This window comes from Anopheles coustani, chromosome 2, assembly GCF_943734705.1.
Source record: "Anopheles coustani chromosome 2, idAnoCousDA_361_x.2, whole genome shotgun sequence".
In the NCBI taxonomy this organism is placed as follows: Eukaryota; Metazoa; Arthropoda; class Insecta; order Diptera; family Culicidae; genus Anopheles; species Anopheles coustani.
This window is the reverse complement of record NC_071289.1, coordinates 52,394,103-52,414,503: the sequence shown is the minus strand read 5'-3', so window position 1 is coordinate 52,414,503 and position 20,401 is coordinate 52,394,103. Positions and strand designations below refer to the sequence as shown.

The following is a 20,401-nucleotide window of genomic DNA, read 5'->3' as shown; positions in this document are numbered from 1 at the left end:
TTCTACTGCTGATCATACCAACCCGTGCTGTCACAGTTAGAACATAAACAACCCGCCTGCTAGATTGTCGAAGAGTGCGCAGTTTTCCTAGTTTCCCTTCCTCGAAGGGCGGTTGCACAGCGCGAGAAAGAACGGAGCGAAACACAACACGAATACATTCACCGCATCAAAGCATCTCTTTCGCGAAGGACGGATGCTACCGTTTTCGGAGGAACCGGAATGAATTCAAGGTGAGTAAATCGAAATTAGTGTGGTGGGGTAGGGATGTGGTGAAGTGACGAACGTTTACGTAAACACGTACGCCTCAGCCGTTCGAAAGCCCTTTTTCTGTTTCCATCAGTTGTTTGTTTACAATCTGGTCGTTCGGATGCAAAGAAGGGATGCGGCCGACACTTGCTGCTGCGCGGCTGTTTGGTAAACGTGAACGCAGTTGAACGCGGCGTGCGAAAATAGTCTCGCGGTGGCGCTATTTTTAGTAACGCACATGGTGAGACGGTTTTTCTTTTATTCTCGTTGCAAGTTTGCTCGGAAATTAGTAACGACCACATGGGACCCTCAAGGGCAGTGACAACCGCAATTGCACAACCATGCTGAAGCATTGAGTAAAGTAAGTGATTTGGTTATGTCATTATGTCCCATTGAGTAAAAAAGCGATTTGAAGAAAACGTGCGTGCAATATTTTTACCCTGTATTATGTTGGCTTTATTTCAGCATCAAAGATCATGTGCCGTCCATTCGAACGACACCTTTCGCGGACTCATTCGTCCAACCACTGACTGAATACCCAGCACTGAATCTATTGTGATACACGCGACTTTGTGGTTGAGAAGAAGAACGCAATTAAAACACATGCCCATTTCGATTCGTTCGTCAATTGCAGCGGGGTCGGAAACATTGTGTGTAGCGCGAACCGGCAGGTGGAAGAACACATCTTCCGGCACCCTTAAATCGTTTGTCATCGATAACATCAAAGACGCTCTTCCGGAAACACGGGCACCCTAGGGAAGGCGGTACAACTGTGGGTGGTGGAATGGAAAGATCAGTTTTGTTGTTCCCACTGCTCTACACGCTATCGAGGCGTCCCTGCGAACGAGACCGCCGTGCTGTAAGTGCTGGTAGCAGCCGCGGTGACGGTGTTAGTGGTGGTGGTAATGGTGGCGACGACGAGGAGGGCATCTGTGGCAGCACTGAATTCTAACCTTGCTAGCGCTGCTCGTGACCACGACAAAAACAAACTACAATCGAAGGTTAGCCGTCGGAGGTGGAGATAGTATTATCGTCAGACAGCACGTGAAGAGTAGGCGACGAGCAGAAAGAGACAGGACGTGAAAAATATATACAGGAACACGGTACCCTTCTTCGGGGTGGTGATATAACAACAAAACTGAAGACGGTGGTGCATGGACCGTTTGCAATCGTGGCGAAATTTCAAAGGCTAGCCCCAGGCCAGCAGAGTGTGTTGCCCATTGGTACGTGTAGACGGTTGTGTGTGCGCGTGGGAGGACAGATGTGGAGTGGCCACTACGACGACGGTTCGGTGGTTGCACGGATGTGAATGTCCTAAACCCGCGTCCTCATTGCGAGTTCCTTTTCCGTGTTCCTACTAAATACAGGGAGAGCGAAAGAGAAAGCGTGAAGGAAAAGAATGGATCGGGAAAAGAATGAAACGTCTTCCAACTCGGGCATTGCCGGTGGCTTTGCCGGGTGCATTACACGCTTCATCTGCCAGCCGCTGGACGTGCTCAAGATTCGCTTTCAGCTGCAGGTGGAACCGCTGAGCGAGCAGCACGTGACGTCCAAGTATCGTACCATCGTCCAGTCGACGCGCCTCGTGTACCGCGAGGAGGGCCTTCGCGCCTTCTGGAAGGGTCATAATCCGGCCCAGGTACTCTCGATCATCTACGGTGTGGCACAGTTTTCCTCGTACGAGCGCTTCAACCATCTGCTCCGCACGGTCGACACGTTCGAGCGGCACCAGAGCGGGCGGAACTTTGTGTGTGGTGCACTGAGCGGCACGTTCGCGACGGTCCTAACACTCCCACTGGACGTGGTGCGCACGCGGCTGATCTCGCAGGACCCGGGCCGAGGCTATCAAAGCTCCGTGCAGGGCCTCAAGCTGATTTACACGCACGAGGGCATCCGTGGGCTGTACCGAGGCCTAGGGCCGAGTGTGCTGCAGATCGCACCGCTCACCGGCGGCCAGTTTATGTTCTACAACATCTTTGGCAGCATGCTGCGACAGTATTTCAACATCGCCGCCGGCGAGTCGCTGCCCGCCATCGAGCTATTCGTGTGCGGTGGGCTGGCCGGTCTCTGCACGAAGCTGCTCGTTTACCCGCTCGACCTGGCCAAGAAGCGGTTGCAGATCCAGGGCTTCGCCAAAAGCCGCCAGACGTACGGGCGACACTTCGTTTGTGATAACATGTTCCACTGCCTGTATAGCATCGCCCGGCAGGAGGGTCTAATCGGGCTGTACAAGGGCCTGTATCCGGCGCTGCTGAAGGCGTGCTTCATGTCTGCCTTCTACTTCGCGATCTACGACGAGATGGTGCTCATCCTTAACCACTGATAGATAAGACACAGGCCTGAACGTGGCCTTTTAGGTTGTACCAGTGGAAGAGTGTCTCGAAACACAAACAAAGCCAAACGGAAGGACTGCTGAGAAATACGCAAAGCAAACCAAACTAACTCGAGTCGTACGGCTCAACGTCATATCGAATATGTATCTTTGACTTCATCAACCGCAAGATATATGCACACACGCTTACAACCGGGGACACATGTATTTTAAGTAGCGTTTAAGGAACGACACCGACTGGTACGCGTAGTGCTTAGAATTGCGTTTTTTATTGCCAACTTCCTAAGCGGCACCCGTTTTCTTTCTCTCTAAACTACGAAACAACAACTACAGGCACAATGTACTTATAATAGTTTAACAACGCAAAACGATACCACCATTTGTAGGAAGCATAATTTACCGAACGATTTGAATTACACTCACACGCGAGCGTGTCAAGAACGAAGGCGTCATGTTGTGTATTGCACAGAAGGGATGGCGATAGGAGATAGGAAACACGAACTCAGGACAACCGGTTAAGTTATTTTTCTTCGGAAGCTTTAGATTCTAGGATTAAGAGGTGGTTTATGTTGTGAGCAACCACTACAGCGAGTATGTCGTCGAAGGGAATGTTCGAACACGGCTGTTTTATTGTGAATGAAAACCCCAGGACCGACCCAGTACAACGCCGCTAAAATAGAACAACTATTGTACCTTCCACCGTTTGATGTGGGATAAGTTCGAAGATTTGGCAGGTAACAAATACGCATACGGTAGATGTTTAAAATGTTTAATTACCGACGATGGGGCGTGGACCGTTCAGCGCAGCCAAAAAAAACCGACAAGATTGGAACACTTATCCATTACGCCAGCATATCTCCTAATGTTACCGCTGGTATACCGTGTTATATGAACGTTGTAGAGTCAATGCGCTTCCTGTGCTTCCGGGTTTGAATCCGTTAGATATAGTAGCGGCTTCAGACTTACGCAATATTACGAGATATTCACAAGTATGTCTACGGTGGAGCGACTTTCCCATATGCTGATCGAACAACCAACCGTTGTATTATTAAACGTAAATAAGTAGGCCTTGTATGTAACATTGGTTGCCCCGATTGGAGTTTCTAAGGAGGCGCGCAGAGCAATTTGGTGGTGTACGATATTCTAAACTGACACCAAACAGGGTGAGTGAGCAAGTTCTGACCGACAATAATGGGAAAGCGGTGCGCGGTTTACGCATGAATATTAACGAACCGTCAATTGATAGTTTTCTGAAATGAAATGGTTATCGAGCGAGGATAAGGATAGCGGTAACACATTTACCAAGACATAGCTTGCCGGAACGTTGGAGGGAACGAAAAATGTAAGAGATTCCTACAGCAGTGACGAATGACGGATTCAGTCGCCTTTCCCAGACTATTGTAGTGGAAATTGTAGCGAGATAAAATAAAAATAAAAAAAATAAACAACCAGAATAAACCAATCACATGAACATTTTTAATGCACGAATTACTTTATTATCAACTAGTAGCAACTTGAGAAAACATTCGTTTTACCGTCACGGTTTGCAAATTGTTCTCTAGCTCACTCCATCACTCTGCTTTCCGTTTACCCTTTCGGTAAAGTTCCAAGTCCCTGTGTACCGAATCGAGTTGTCGAATCCCTGTGTTTTTGCCGGTCGCTTGTACCGACGCATGCGTTTCGCTCGGAAAACAACCGTAAATATAAGACACATGAAAATATACACACTCTAATCATGTTCTACTCGCGCTCGGTCTCCGAACAGTTTGGCGCACTCCGGCGATCGTACGTGTCGTCATTATTCATCGTATTCGTTGCACAAACCGATAAATATGCTCCCATTTTGTTCCACTAAATTACATAAAGTTCCTCCATGCATGAGCGGTGAGCAGGAGCGAATATAGTTGGCGGACAAAAGCGGACAAAATTAATTAGTTAGCGAAAAGCAGCAAAAAGCCATCGGTAGGATGTGGTCGATCGTTCTTGGTATTTTTGTCACGGGTGGTCTATTTTTGTTTTTGTTTGTTTACCTTGTCTTCCCTCATCCACACGTACGTACATTGTGTGGCGCGAAGAATCGTCTATCATTTAGTTTCTGCTAGTTTGAAATGTTCATACATTCGCCTTGCATATCCTAGTGGTCTTTGGACAATCGGTGCAAGTCTGCCGTTTCACCATCTCCTTAACTCCACCCCACACACACACATACGCAAACAAACGGTTAATCAGCATCGTGTACTTTCTATTGTGATTCGACTATTAGTTTAGTTATTTACATTACAACGAGCCGGCATTCGGAATGTAAGTGCTTCCACACAGGCACCAATTCTTCTTCGTACTTTCCATTATTGTGAATGTTTTAATTTTTTTGTTCGTCAGTTAAAACAGTGCAACTACTCGTCGGCCTCCCCTCACACGATGGCTGTCTTCACTAGGCAGGACTGTGAGTGATTCCCGATGGAACCATCAAGACTGTCCAGATCAAGCGCCGTATCGATCATGGTCGATTCCTGCAGCAGCCGCATTCGGCTAGCACTTGGTGAAATGAACATCGGCGAGCCACCGTTGTTGTTGTTGCTGTGATGGTTGCCACTGGCAATATTCGCTGTGCCGTTGGTGTTTGTTTGCTGCTGCTGCTGCTGAATTATCACGTTCGGATCGAGCGTTTTGATGACGTTCTTCATTTCGATCGTTGTAATCGGCTGAGATGTTTTGGATTTAAGTGGCGTGACGATCTGCTGCTGCTGCTGTTGCTGCTGCTGGGTCGTCCCGTGGCCTGGCACACTTGGCGACTGCAGTTTCCCTGCGCCACCCGATGGCAACGAGGACGATGGTGACGATACCGTTGGCAGTGCTGGTGCTTTCGGGGAGGCAAACGCGCTCGTGAGCACGGGATCGTCGAGATCGAGATCGTTGCTGATGAAGGACGAACTAAGCAGCTGGGCGGGATCGTCCAGTGGATCGAGCGGATGCTGGTGACTATGACCATGTTGGGTATGATTATGGTGATGATGATTGTGGTTACTACTACTGTTATTACTGCTTCCTCCATTCGCAGCCTGATGCTGTTGCTGTGGGTGCTGCTGCTGATGATGCTGTTGTGGATGTTGATGTTGGCTTTGCGGTACAACCTCCGAGGTGGACGACGCCACATTGGAATAGACATGCTGTAGCGGAACGCTACCACCGCTTCCCGAGCTACCAACATCGACCGCCGCCGCCGACGAAGACATGTTACTACTTCCCAGGCTGGTTCGCTTTGGCGAGGAGAGCAGGCCCACAGCCGAACCGGATGGTGAAATCTGGGCCGGTGGAACGTTACTGTACACGTTCTCGTGCCCGCTAACGCTGCACACCATCATCAGCTCGCTCACGTTGATGATTTCGTCGGCGCTCTGTATTTTATCACAGTCGCTCATCATCAGCCCACCGTAACCGGCGTGGTGGTGGTGCTTGCCCAGGGTGTTCGCTCCTACACCGTTGGAGGAGGAATCGCGAAAAAGGTTGGTGTAGCTGCCCGTCGTCTGCTTGTTATTGCCATCGTCCACTGTCGGTGCACGGTGGTTCCCGTGGTGTCCGAACGCAGTCGGCTCCATCTCCAATCCGTCGTCGTCAAGTAGCACTGTCGTAGTGGTGGTGTCTTCGACCCCGACCACACACGCCGATACGTTTCCCGTCGTCGACAGGGGGATCTCGTTATCCACCAGGTGTGCCACGCTGTTGGATTTATCTGCCACGGAGGAGAAAAAAGATACGGAAAAAAACGAAACGACTTTCAATTAGTTATGACAACTTTTGGTACTAATGTATGCCAACAATGAAAAAATAGCGCCAATAACAAAACTGAATCGGAAAATGATTGAAACCAACTCTACAAGCAGCAGCTTTATTACGTTCGACACATCGTTCAGTCGGGGGGAGTGAAGAAAGAGTTCGGCGCAGAAGTGCCAAGGATACATAAAGTTAACTGATCTTTTTTACTTTACTTACTAGCTTAACTACGAAAAAATACGGAGACTACGAAGATTTGTGTTCTTTTAAAAGTAGAAAAAGTAGCTAGAACATGCCGTACAAGTCGAATGATGGACATGAGTTAATGGAACGACACTAGTTTCTAGTTGCGCACTAAATGGTTATTTTATAAAATATATTCAGTCTTTAAATGTTTGGTTTTTAAGGGAGGGATTTGACGTTAAATCGCACAACCACCGGGAGGTATAAATATCTGTGTGAAATGCAATGGTTTTTTCTAGATATATGCTTCCCGGAACAAATAAAATTTGGCAATTCAAATGCATTTCGTATTACACAAACTGTCGATGATTTCTCGAGAAGAATACACAGGGGACCGGGAACACATATTTGAAACAATGAATTATCTTGAAATAAACCATTTTTAAGAGTTCCAAGAACTTTTTATACTACTTAGTGTTTCGTATTCCACTAAGTAAAGTTACTTATCAAAATGTTTCCCATGAGATGCGATTTATGTTCCTCCTGCAAGTGACAAATGCTATAATTGAATTCAATATTAGCAGACAGTTGCTGCTTTATGTATGTTGGGTAGAGTAGACAGAACGAAACGAGAGCGAGATTAAAAGGATAAACTTGTTTTAGCCAGATAAGTCGTAATTTGTATAATCAGATTCTAGACAACCATTATGGTATATTATTACTCAAATTTTATGAAAAAGTATAGTTCTATTTTTGGAATAATGCAAGGTTGCAAGATGCTGTTGCATAAATAATATAAAATATTAAAAGAAGTTAAAAAATATGAATATCCACAGATTGCACACGCTGGAAAAAAATGTCTACAGAAAGAAAAAAATACTCATATCACCAAAGTGCAAACGTGGTTATAAAAAATAGAAATATATCATCCAATAATTAGCAATCACTGATGCCCACGAGACAATGTTTATTCTAGATGTTCCGTTGGGCTGGATGCTTTTTTAAGAAGAGGAATTCAAACATACAACAGCAGGCTGGTGCAAGAAGATTAACGGAAACGGAAACGGAAACCGAAGGGAATTAGCAAGCGAGCGTCAGCGAACAGGGAGGTAGGATAACATTTCAAAACAGTAGCAAGGTAGAAGAACATTGGCATGAGAGGACAAAAAAATCGTTAAACTCACCCACCACCCCGATATTTGACCCGGGGAGCGCGATTTTGCAACGTGGATTTAACGGCATCTTGTTAGTGTTTTAGTAGCTCGGATTAAAATACAATTTGAAGTATAGGAAAAAGCGAAAGAGAAAAAGGATGAATTTGAATCATGATTTGTGCCCATCCCAAGACGAGTAGATCACACCGAGAAAAGCGAGCGTTGTTTAACCATAAATGCTGTTCATTTTATTTTTCGATTTAACAATTTGTTTCTCTTCTCTGTTTCTAATACTTTGAAGAGATGATACGTGTCACGGTATGATTGTTCCTGTTATTGTTTTTTATTATTTCCTTTGCTTCTGCTATTGGATATTTCAAATAAATCATCAATCCCGTGAACATGCAACTGTTTTCTATCAATGTTTGTTAAAACGCAAAAAAAATCTTGCAATGTCAAAATGAAAGCACGCGAAGAAGTTAGTTGTAAATAATGTACCGACCGAATGGTTTTTTTCTCTATCAGTTTCATTCGCTTTGAGGTATAAAAACACGTGTTGTAGCATACTTCTCATACTATGGTAGGTAACATTGATCTAAGTTGAGTACGGGAAACATCTTAGCGAAATTCTTTATCATCTCTTTGTGTGTTGGTTTACATTTAAAACTCGGAAAGAAACTGTTGCATTCGTTGTTGACTCCAAATATCCACATAGTCGATTCGTACAAAACCCACATTTCTGTAAACTGTCCAAAAACATTAAGCCATGCACAGTGCAGGAATATTCGTCTTATTATTGAAAAACGATTTGGATAATTTTTAGTTTGCAAAACGGGTTTCCATAACTTCCAGGTTTATTTAATATCACTCCTCGGCGGCATGTTATACAACCTTTGTTTTCCATTTCGGTCAAACAACAATAACTTTCAAATTTAATTTGGAAGTTTACAAATTATTAGTTTTTTACGCTTTTGGAATTTCTTACTCCTTTTGAAGGAGATTATGGTCTACACATGATTATTATTTCGCTTATAGCGCTTCACTTATTGCACCTTAAGTCACTGGCTGCGCCAGAAAACGTCCTGAAGAGGAGAGCACAAAATGTTTGGTTTACTTATCATAAACACAAAACCAACAGGAAATAAAAGTTCTTATCCTTCATTTCCAACAACAGCTTTCATTTGCAGGACTTTGAAATGTTTAGATTTGGTTTAAGACAACTACTGTTTAGTGTAGCCAAGCAAATATCAAATGGATTTAAAAGAAATTGAACTATGCAACTATAGGCGAGAACAACTAAAGACGAAGTATAACAACATCAAAAAAGCAATAAAATGAAACCGACCAACGCAATATGTAAATGAAAATGAACCACTGCTTACGCTAACTGACAAACGAGCAACTAAGCAGTGATAAATAACCGAATAAAAATAAAACATGCTTGTTCGTCGAAGTCGAACACAAGTAGTACAGCAGATTTACCGAAAAAAGAGTGATTTACTAATTGATTGAGCGACACAATTTAACGTAAATCGCGATAGTAATGCACCCTGTTTTGTTCTAGGCAAATGTGCTATGCGAAATCGGAATGTTCGAACGATTAATACATTTTTAGGGTTTTGTAATATTTTTATCATTTCTCAACAACTTTAAATTGCTGCAATATTACTACGACCGATTCCACCCAACAATAGTTCACTATAAAGACAATAATCTTTGCCATTTAAAAAACATGATAAAATATTTAAAAAAAAACCCGTTCCTTTTAATCTTTCACTGCTTGCTGTGGTTTTGCTGCACGTAACGGTCAAAATCAAAAGAAATAATTTTTGACGTAATAAAAAACGAAATGAACATAAACTTGTTTGTCCCAGCAAGTAAAAAGTTCAACTGGAAAACGGTTGCAACACAAAAACAGTACAAAATAATATATTGCAGTCTGCATTAATCTAAGCCACCGGTCAGGAACAGCATCATGTGTCTTCTGTCCAGTGGCAAGCAACACAGAAAACAAAGCGCCAGTGTGAGCCACAACAATCTCATTTTTGCTTCTTGCGAGGATTAAATGGGATAAGAACGAGAGGACGAAGAAGACAGGTGAGCCGTGGTGGCGCGCGGTGCCGCGGTGTTTTAAATTATAAAAAATTACAAAACTAAAAATGTAGTATATGCTAGGTTTCGTTCGTAGCATCCTCGTGTATCGAGTTGAGATCGAAATTGTTAAACTGATACTCGAAAACGTTTGAGAAGCGCTGCTGCGGTTTGTCGCTTCCACCGCGCCGCTGTACGTACGGGCTGCCAGTCGGGAGGCCGGCGTTACCATTGTTGCCGTTGTTCCCAACACCACCACTACCACTACCACCACCACCATCACCACCAAAATCCCCTCCGCTTGGGCCACCTGCTGCTGTGGCGTAGTTTGGAAAAGAGCTAGAAGATATCGGAGTGCATTCAACGTAGGGCGTCGTGCTACCACCCCCACCGAGGGTGGCCGTACTCAGCATGCTGCTCCGATTGCTCGATGAAACACACGTGTTAGCACTCCAGAAGCTTGGGCTGAACTGGCTGAAGGAGAGCGCCGGCGAGACGGGGTTCGTTCCGGAGAGGCCGCCCGAGGAACCGGCTAGAGGCGAGGGTAATGCGAGCGGTGGTGGTGGCGGCGGCGGTGTCGAGTGGGACGATTTCACGTGGTACGTTGGTTTCTTGTAGAACTTGGCGTATCCCTTTCCGCCACTGCCCGCACCGTTGAGGCCACCACTTCCGCCGCCTCCACCGTGATGCTGGTGCCGATGGTGGCGATGGTGATAGTTTCCTCCGCCATGATTGATTCCACCGTGCGCCTTCGAGTGCAGCATCGGATCAAGCTCGCTGCTGCAACTTGGGCTGCTGCAACGGATCGTACGTGGGCTACTGGGGCACGTGTGCGGTACGTGTTGCTGCCCGGATCCAAACCCGAAACTGTGTTGCTGTGGCTGTTGCTGATAATCCGAGAGTGTGGTGATCGTATCGTAGCTCGCCAGATACGAGCCGGAACCGGAGGCGGACGCTAGTAGACCGTTACCACCACCACAGCGCCGCTCGAGCGATGAGGTAGCGGAGGAGGTCGAATTGGACGAGATGGTGGCGGTGGACGCGGACGATGATGACCCGCCGGACGACGATGCCGCCGACGAAGCGGACGACGTGTCTTTCAGCATAAGCCCGTTGTTGTAAGGGATCACAATTCCGGTCGAGCCTGCCGGTGCGGCCGGGTTAAAGTGGTTGTTCAGGCTGTTCGTGCTGCTTCCGGCCAATCCCAGGCTATGGTTGTGTGGGCCGTTCGAGCAGTACGGACCACCGGTGACTACCGGGTAGTTGGCAGTCCCATAGAAAACCGATTGCATCAGCCCTGCACCAGGTGAGGGTTTGCCAGGATCCGCCAGGGAAGCGTGTTGCTGGTGGTGCAACGAGAACTGCAGATCGTGGGAAGACTTTCTACCACCGATCGCCCGGTTCCGATGGTACGGATAGCGGGGCAGCGTTACGTTCAAGCTCTGTTGCTGCTGTAGCAGATGTTGCTGGGAGACGCTACTCCCCGGGGTCAAGGGATGCTGTTGTTGTTGGTGCTGGTGTTGCTGTAGAAAATCGGACTGACTTTTGAGTAGTGGCAGCGTTGTGGCGCCACCACTGAGCACCGCCGAGGGCGATGAACCACCGACGCCGCTACTATTGAAACCTCCTCCCAGAAGCAGTTGTTGGCTTTGGTCACTGAAGCAGTACGTGCCCGCACTGGCACTGCCGCTTACAACGCTTGATCCGTTATACTTCGATTGTGGGGCAAAATACTTGAAGTTGGTCGGTATCGGAACTGGCGTTCCAGTGGAAGGTGAGTGCAGTTCCCCCGGGGAGTGCGTTAGATTGTTCGATGTGGTATTAGTTATGTTAGTAGGATAGGGAACGATGTTACGACGTTTGCGAAACGATCCCCCAGGGTCCAGGTTGCCAAGACGCGTGGACGACGACGACGAGTGTGTGGATGTGTTGGGCGAATTTGAGCCAGGATTGAGAAGATTGCAAGTGGCGGAATGGTGGTGATGGTACGGTTGTTGTTGTATTTGTTGTTGTTGTTGTTGTTGTTGTTGTTGTTGTTGTTGTTGTTGTTGTTGTTGTTGTTGTTGTTGTTGTTGTGATGGTAGTTGTTGCGGAGGTTGTTGTATTGGCGGTGAAAGGTTCACGTAAGACAATGATAGGTTATTAAATTGTGATGGAGATTGTGATGTTAATTGCAGATAGTTCAGTGGAGCATGGTAGTGGCTATAGTTCGGTTTAGTTTTGGCAGAGGTTGCAGCAGGGCTAGTAGATGCTGTTTGTTTTGGCGCATGGCTCGAATTAGATACGTTCAAATTGTTCAATTGATTCGTGACTACACCGACGCTAACTGAAGAAGCTGATGGTGACTTACCATTTTGTAAGTTATCGTAGCTGCGCTGCCGGTAGACGCCACCGTTCCCGCTGCCACCGCCACTTCCACCGTTGGACCCATTTTGCAGTTCGTGCTGTTTCGTATGTTTTGGAGAAAAGGAACAAAATTAGTATCAGCGAAAAACATTTAAATGTTCCATCTAATTGCATCATTTTGTAGCAAACACAACATTAAAAGTTATAACAATCATTTTAAATTATTCTTACAAGGCTCTATTAGAATTGAACTTTAAAATACCATTTTTAACAAACAGCAAAAAAGATAAATGTATGGAGTTTTGTTGTCAGTCACGTACGTCCACAAAATGAGCATTTTTTGTATGATCAATTCGTGAATTGAAAAGCTCACCATTTAAATCTATTCATGGACAGGTCCTTTACAAAACTTTACATGGAATACAACATTTAATTAGATAGTTATGACAATAATTAAAAAATATACTTCTGTTACAGTGTACAATGGCAGAGCATGTATTACACGAAGGTATCAAGAAGTCATTTAATACGGTATGCAATATCGCAAGATCGCAAGATACAAAACATATAACAATTTAAAGTTATATTGTTTAGAGATAGTACTTGATTTTTTGAGTCATCATGTGACATCAGTCTTCATTAATGATGTTTTTGCTCGATTAAGCTTCATAAAATTAGTTTATACTAATGAACATACAATGTTTAATGACTTAAAAAATGAATATAATTAATTAATTAGCTGATGAATGAAATTTCTTTACTTAAAATATGTAAGCCATCAACGAATTTCGTTAGTTACATTTAGTTAACGTTGTTAACTGGTTACACTAACAACAGTCGCCAAGGAAACAGTCAAACCTTTAGGATAGGCAGTAAGTTTGGTGCGAATTAAAACTTATATCAAAATTTCGCCCCTTTCGTTGAACTATACAGAAAAGAAAATTCCACGCTGTAATGAGTATAATTTTGAACAAATATGTATGAATATTAATTTTTAAAAGATAAATATGATCCAGTGTCCAATAGAAACATAGTATGAAATATAACCGCAAACTGAGAAATACTGCCTGATAGAGAAAGGAATAGCGACTTACGTCCAAACTGTAATGCTTGTTCAATGTATCCATTCCCGGCTGCATCACGACCAACGGTGGCACGGTGGCACTGTTGTACTTGTCCGGCGCCTGCATTTGCGTTCGATACTCGTCGGTAACGACTCCGCGTCTGGATTTGGAAGAACGCAGTACAAAAGGACACGTGATAAGCTGAATGCTGGAAACCAATCGAACAACGTTTGGTACTCACCTATCGATCAGTGAGGGAGTTATCGGACCGCACAGGATGTGGAAACAGTTCAAACAAATATTCCCCTGCGAGTACGGGTTGATCGCCTGTTGGCCACCCTTTGAGCTGAATGAACCTTTGATCTGGTAGTAGCGCCATAATAAAAGCAACAGAAGTGTGAATGAAAATAAATTCGTTTACAAAAGATACGCGACAGGGCTGCAATATCTGAAGCACAAAGTACTCACATCTTCATTTGTTGTTTGATCACTCGTAGTCAGATAAGTGTGAAACCCGGCCAACCCGATAACAGACCACACGGAACAGAAACAAATTACCGCTATTATCACACTGGAAGGAGTTCGCTTGACGACGTCAATGAACTGATTATCTTCCTTTAATACTGGAAAAAGTAAAGAAAACGGCACGGTTAGCGTGACACGATAAAAATCTCTGACGGAAGGGATGCGGCGGATGGCTACACTTACACATTACTAGATGCGTCGTTGTGCAAGAAAATATGAATACTGCTAGAAACGCCAGAGAGACGATAAACATGTAGAAGAACCGATAGTTTCGTTTTCCAACGCAATTTCCCACCTGCGGGTTGGAAAAGGATTAGGGCTGCATCGTTGCAACATGGAGCTTTCTATACTTACCCACGGACAGTGATGATCGAAGCGATCGACGCAGTTGTCGCACAAACTGCAATGGGAGGCTCTCGGTGGCCGGAAGATTTTGCACGTGAAACAGTATTTTAGCTTGACCGTCTGCCCCTTCACGAACACCTCTTTGGTGCGCGGTGGCGGCCGGTACGTGGGACTGTTGAGCGAGTTCGGCACCTCGATCTGCTTCTCGATGTAGGCCGCCTCATCCTGGGAGGCTCGTGGGATAATGCCTGGATCGCTAAAGGCCGTCCGGAAGAGTGAGCTGAGCGTAAAAATGAACAGAATCCCACCGATGGCTGGGATGGCTGGTGTGATACGTTGTGCCAGGAAGGGACAGCTAGGGGGTATAAAAAACATTAAAGCTACGCTTTCGCAACGGATGACAAGAACATTTAGCAGCAGCAAAGCTCGTGGCAACTTACTCGAACACAAAAAACAGCACACTGGTGCCCGTGATCAGTATGACCGTGAAATAAAACACACCCGAGTTTGGGGCCGTCATCAGGTATCCGTCGCAGAAGAACTTATTCCGACCGGCGAAAATTTCCCATTTTTTTGTAACTTTTTGACTGGGTGCCATAGCGTTGTTCTCCCTTCTTCCCAACAGTGTTTCTCTTTTTCACGTCCGATTGCTTGTCTCCTCCGTGGAATATCTTAACAATTATTTGTACTGCAAAAACAAATGTCAGACGACGCACTGACGCACTAGAAAAGGGCCCGACGGTCGTCGTCCTCCAGGGAGGCCGGAAGGCGTCTGCTTCGCCTATTCAACGGCTGGCAACGCAAGGTGCACAAAACGCAGGCAACATAAAACATCCACAGATTCTTCAGCTTCAGTAGGCCGTGTAATAGTAATGCTTGCTGAGATCTGCTTGGCTCAATTACTTTCTCGTCCGACGTTCGCACCGTATGTATTCTGTTGCCCCGGTTTTGGATTGTTGTTCCTTTATCCACCCTCGCGCTGGCGAGAGGGTTGATTACATTTCTATTTAGAGAAGGAGAATGAAAAAGCGAGATAAAATAAATAAACCGTTCTCAGAGTACCATTTTTATCTTTTTAGACCCTCGATTTGGGAACAAGCGGTTTTAGATCATATATTCCGGCAAGTAAATAAAATCAATCAGCTAGTTTATGGATTAAATATTTGTATTACATTTTAGTGTTGTCTTGAAGCTACAAATACACGACTAAAACCAAACGTTTTGCCCATGATAAGCCCTTGAATGCGTAAAAGCTTCTATACATATGTAAACCAGCGTCAACATTTCTTACTGACCATAGCAACCATAACCCCCGAAGTGTTGATATTTTACTATAACCAGATAAGTTATGATTAATCATTGTTAAATAATTTTAAATATGTTGGCTTAAAACAAAAACACACACTTTTACTGTCATGCCTCATGATCACGTTCGCTGTTCAATAAACTTTTTTTTATTGCTAACAATTTGTTTTTAATTTGCAAAAGCGATCTGACAATTTCGCTTCCCAATATTAAAGAGAAGACGAGCTCCAACAGTTCCGAACGTCATAAAAGACGTCTGGGTGAGAGATAACCAATGAATGTCGGCAGTAAACATCTGCAGTAAAATATTAGTCAATCTAAACTTGCGAGCTATTGTTCAAAGTAGCTGAACCTAATTAACGAACGGTCGGGCGATCGTTTGTTGGTTTCGGCCCAATGATCGATTCGCGACAGACGGCCGCGAAATGAATTTTATTTATTTTCTCCAGCGAAATGGAGCTCCGAGGAGCAATACGTTAGACGTAATTCAAAGCTCACAACACAAACAGTTTGCGAACAAAGTAGAAACCCATCGGAATCACGACCCACGCGGTCGGTTTTCGATTTGCTTACTGATTGGATTACTTCTACGGTATACTCACGCCGATCAAGGAGCTACGCAGCTGCGAAAAGTTGTTCTATCGCGGTTCGCCAACATTTTCGCTTCGGTTCGCCGATAGTTTGTGTTGGCATCACCTCCGAAACGAAATTTCTTGATGTCTATGTTGTTCCACTAAAGAATGCGGAAGAAAAGGATGCTTGCCGACTGCAGGATTCCTGGTGCTTGGCTTAACTAAGTTGCTGACTTGCGAGACAGGCGAGGGTGGGCGGTCGCCTACAGATTTTTTCGTTGTGATTTTTCCCAATTTAGATTTGGATGTAAAAAGTTACCACCTTCCTTTTAGCTCGGCATATTTCTTTCGTTTACTGTTTCGTTGTCGTCAGTTATATTAATATGCTACTACTCCAGCGGTTTGGAAGCGATGATAAGCCGATCAGGAAGTTTTCTGAAAGAATAAGAATAGAATAATCCTATAAAATGTGTTGGGCATTGTAAACAGTGGAATGTAAAGCATTTTTTTCTTATGTTTATCAAAATTGTTTCAACAGGCAATTTGATAAAATTTTCATCATATTAGATCCCATCAACAAACAAATTAAAACTAGACCAAAAGAAACAGCTCATTTTCTCCTGTCCAATATATTTTTAGAATGTTCAAATGGAATTACATTTCCAACTAACAACTAATGTTAATGCTTAGTGCTAAGAGTGCCATTAAAAGCTTGGCAGTGCTGAAATAAAATTGAAATTAACAACAAGTCATAAAATTTGTGTTGTACGATGCGATCAACAAATAGACCCCAATCTCATAAAAAAGTGCCATTAATCGTTCGTAATCGGGCTGTTTACCGAAAGAATAAACCACTTTTCATGTTAAATCTGCGCTTCCCAATGGCTCGCAGTACGGCGCATCATATGTTTGCATGACGATTTACAAATAATATTGACCAGATCTGTCAATATGTGCCCATTTAGCGCATCATCGAGAGGCGTACAGCCCATATCGCACGCTGCTCCACGACATATGGTCTTTTTTCCATTTTCCGGACTGCTGCCAAACGAGCCCGGGACGACCCACGAGCCACGAGGTGGCATTTGTAGGACGCCGGAAAAATTGGCAGTGTGACCCGGTGAGCATTTTCGCCACCTTGCGCTAATTACGTCCCGATGTTCGTGTCGAGTGGCTTCGGGATCCAATTCAAATCGATTATCTTTGACATTGGGTACTTGACCGTTTTATTTACGATTTCTTTGCTGCATACCGGTTTTTGGTGTCTATTTTGTAAGGTATTAGAAAACATATTAGGTGTACTTTTAAATGTAATATGCACTGTCGCAAAATACTGTTCATTCAAAACTTATTTTAATTAACTTATTTAACAGTTGCACCTTCAAAGTTTGTCCTGAAGATTCGATGACGATTGCGTTCAAAAGACAAGAGTGACAACGGCTCGCCATCGGTGATTTTTTATTCACTTAATAGATTCAATTTTGTACTGTCGAATCGTTTCAATCTCCAAAATCACTCTTCCTTCAAGAGTCATGTTGCAAGGCATGTCGGCCAGATAAACATCGAACGACACTCCAGCATGATCAGGGGTTCGAAGAAGGTCGATAATATAATGTACGTGTTTTGCGCGACATATTGTGACCGTTTTTTGTCTTTTTTTGCAACGACCTCCAAAACACTATAGCGTCGCCGGGGGAAATGGAAACGGCCAACAAACGGTGAAGTCAGTAGAAGTTAAGACCCCGCGTAATCGACAAATTAGTTCAGAATATCGGTATGGGAAAGAGCGATAAAGGCGACCGGCGTTGATAAGATAATTGTGAAACCCATGATATATTGATTAGTGGATTTCGGGGCGGAGAGATTTCTTTAGCATGACTAAGCGACTTTTAGTCGAAGTTTAAAGTTAAAAAATATATTTAACTCTCCTATATAAGACGTTTCGGGAACGGACTTTGAAGCCTTTTCTTATTTCAAATACAGTTCTGAAAATTGTTCTTCATTCCAGCGTTTCGTTTTATATTTCGGGAATGTCTGATAGTGAAGCAACCACAACAGGATTTATGTTTATGCTTACCGCATAAAACAAACGCAAACGCTTACCGGATGAATCTTTAAACATTCATTTTAAAGCATTTTCCGTAAAAAAAGCATTTTCCGATTTTTAACAAATTTTGTTAAAAACTCTTCTTCCAGAAATTCTATTCATCTAGTATGGATCATGCAAACAAAACTTTTTTGACTTTTTCCTTCGCTCTAGCCTTCGCGATAGCCGACACGTTACTGATAATAAAGAGCCAGCTTGTCGTCAATTTCAATTAGGTGACGTTAGTTACATTTTTCAAGGATAGAATCGCGCTCTCTTGAAGTCGGCAATATTCGATAGCTAGTAATAATTAGTGGGTAAAAAAAAATAAATGAAAATAGGTATTAAAATATAAGCACATTCTTCGATTTGAAAATATTAGAAAGAAAACCGGCCGATTGATTTAGCCGTAAAATTATAATAAACACTTAATGTAAAAGAATTTCGTGTAGAAACAGTATCGACATAAAGTCATAAACCAGTAAATCTTAGGTTTAGTACACAAAACAGCAAAAGATGATGTATGAACTAGTTGTGTCCTTACCAGATGGTCGGTGGGCAGGCCTTTCGAACTCCAATATCCTATATGCTGCCGTATTGTTATGCTTCTAGTAGCAGTGGAAACAACAATAATAAGAGCACTATCATCGATTATCCACAAAAGTTGCGTGGAACACCGGGAGGACGACGGTAAATCAGAGACGGCATAGAACGAAGCAATCCATGGAGAAGATGCCGCTGGTTCAATCAACACTGGAAATAAATTTCATTTGGCCGTCATCACTCATCGCTTGCTCCGGGGCACGATGCCCTCATCGATGCTGGTGGCCTACTTTACGTTCCCCCCGAATGCTCCCCCCCCAGTTCCCCAGTCCATCAGGTTAGGGTCGGAAAGCGGTTCAAGGCTCACTATAAACCGTATAGTGAACTTAAAAATAGCATAACAACAATCTACACACAAGTCCCTGGCAAGCTGCTCCTAGAACATCCTGAAGTGTGTCAAGTAGATATGAGTTTCACTGCTTTTTTCGATGAAAATCGATGTGAAGTAACCACTCCTGCTGCTGACCTTCGCTACCGAAAAGGCACTCTACACACGCAACACACTTTGCACTTACTGGGATCGGCGGACACAGCAAGTTATCACAGACCATCTCGATGGTCCGCGGGCTCTAACGATTGGAACATAATGGGCAAATTAGGTGCTTCGCAATATCATCAAAGGTTGTGTGAACTGTTGCAAATTACTTTGACAGCTCTCTGATAGGAGGAAAAAAGTGAAAGACATACGCACCACACCGAGTCACGTTAAGAGGCCCGTTTTTACCATTCTTCTATTGGCACGCACTAAGAAACCATAAAGATTCCCACAAAACGCGGTGGAGGAGAAAACACTACCGGAGCTGAAAGGAGGGAAAGTCGCGACTTCGACACGGATTACAGCCGAGTTTCACGTGTTTGTTGTTATTGCTGTTGCCTTTTCCCGTACGATTTCGTCCGTCAACACCGTGTTATGCGTGCCACCTCCGCCCTTCCTTCGTCAGCTAACACACGGAACTAAAGTGAATGCTTTTTGCCACAGAGATCCAATATTGCAAAAATGTGTGCCTACGAAACGGAGGGAAATGATGAAAAATCACGCACTAAACAAACTGTTTCACCGATGGCAATCTTCTTTTGTCACGAGTCACTGGTGAACGGCGTGGCTTTCGATTGAGGAGTTTTACTTTATTTCACTGCAGCATTCTTCGAAACTGTGACAGTTCCGGACAAACCAAGATAATTAAATACTGAATAGGTGGCTTTTTAGGAGGTATTTTTTTAGAAAATGGCGACCGTGGCTTTTGACAGCATGGTGATAAACAGCATAGAATGTAAACAACTATGCAACTAAACATAAGGTACGTGAGGTGAAACTTCGATACATTTGGTCGAAAAATCGGTGACCCACTACGGCCTACGGCTTCTTAAACATTTGCCATGCTAACAAAATGAAAACAATTGAAGAATCGGTTTGTTTGGTTCTCGTGCGTTGTTGTTTTTGACATAACTCTCAAATATGGCACCCAATATAAATACACACTATATAAGGTAGTGGCATGTAGAGCATTTTGACGTCTAGACTGCAAAAAATCGAAAAATAGCTTTTGACAGTATCTCAAATTTGCTGATACTCAAATTTGGCGGGAATCGTCCTTAGAAGATAAACAAACAACAACGCTTGAGAACCAATCAAACCGATTCTTCAATTGCTTTCATTTTGTTCATGTTTGGCAAATGTTTAAGAAGCCGTCGGCTGTAGTGGGTCACCGATTTTTCTACCAAATGTGTCGAAGTTTCACAGCACGTACCTTCTGGTTACTTGCATAGTTGTTTACTTT

General features: G+C 44.0%; 2 protein-coding genes across 5 annotated transcripts; one reads left to right on the top strand and one right to left on the bottom strand.

Moving 5' to 3' along the window:
• Window positions 1-103: 103 nt before the first annotated feature.
• LOC131264327 (mitochondrial thiamine pyrophosphate carrier-like) lies at window positions 104-4,041 on the top strand. 3 transcript variants are annotated; one of them, XM_058266626.1, is made up of 3 exons: window positions 131-230; window positions 521-607; window positions 712-4,041. In XM_058266626.1, the coding sequence occupies exon 3, from the start codon at window positions 1,646-1,648 to the stop codon at window positions 2,567-2,569; it is 924 nt and encodes a 307-aa protein (XP_058122609.1). In that variant the 5' UTR covers window positions 131-230; window positions 521-607; window positions 712-1,645; the 3' UTR covers window positions 2,570-4,041. The 3 variants fall into 3 exon arrangements, with proteins under 3 accessions (XP_058122610.1, XP_058122609.1, XP_058122611.1); XM_058266627.1 differs by lacking the exon at window positions 521-607 and having other exon boundaries at window positions 104-230; XM_058266628.1 differs by lacking the exon at window positions 521-607 and having other exon boundaries at window positions 177-230; window positions 881-4,041.
• On the bottom strand, window positions 4,033-19,762 carry LOC131264298 (palmitoyltransferase app). Of its 2 annotated transcripts, none has more exons than XM_058266582.1 (11): window positions 19,665-19,762; window positions 18,565-18,773; window positions 15,965-16,369; window positions 14,498-15,060; window positions 14,067-14,412; window positions 13,896-14,007; window positions 13,656-13,810; window positions 13,429-13,550; window positions 13,218-13,347; window positions 12,128-12,221; window positions 4,033-6,308 (listed from the first exon to the last, which is right to left on the bottom strand). In XM_058266582.1, the coding sequence occupies exons 4-11, from the start codon at window positions 14,653-14,655 to the stop codon at window positions 4,990-4,992; spliced, it is 2,436 nt and encodes an 811-aa protein (XP_058122565.1). In that variant the 5' UTR covers window positions 14,656-15,060; window positions 15,965-16,369; window positions 18,565-18,773; window positions 19,665-19,762; the 3' UTR covers window positions 4,033-4,989. The 2 variants fall into 2 exon arrangements, with proteins under 2 accessions (XP_058122565.1, XP_058122564.1); XM_058266581.1 differs by lacking the exon at window positions 4,033-6,308 and adding an exon at window positions 9,373-11,533.
• Window positions 19,763-20,401: the final 639 nt, after the last annotated feature.

Bases quoted from the DNA above. Each gene is read 5' to 3' on its own strand.
- LOC131264327 (XM_058266627.1), top strand. From the start codon at position 1,646: ATGGATCGGGAAAAGAATGAAACGTCTTCCAACTCGGGCATTGCCGGT.
- LOC131264298 (XM_058266581.1), bottom strand. From the start codon at position 14,655: ATGGCACCCAGTCAAAAAGTTACAAAAAAATGGGAAATTTTCGCCGGT. The intron at 13,811-13,895 runs GTAAGTGTAGCC...TACTTTTTCCAG, and splicing joins AACGACGCATCTAGTAATGT to TATTAAAGGAAGATAATCAG. The intron at 13,551-13,655 runs GTGAGTACTTTG...CGCTACTACCAG, and splicing joins ATCAAACAACAAATGAAGAT to ATCAAAGGTTCATTCAGCTC.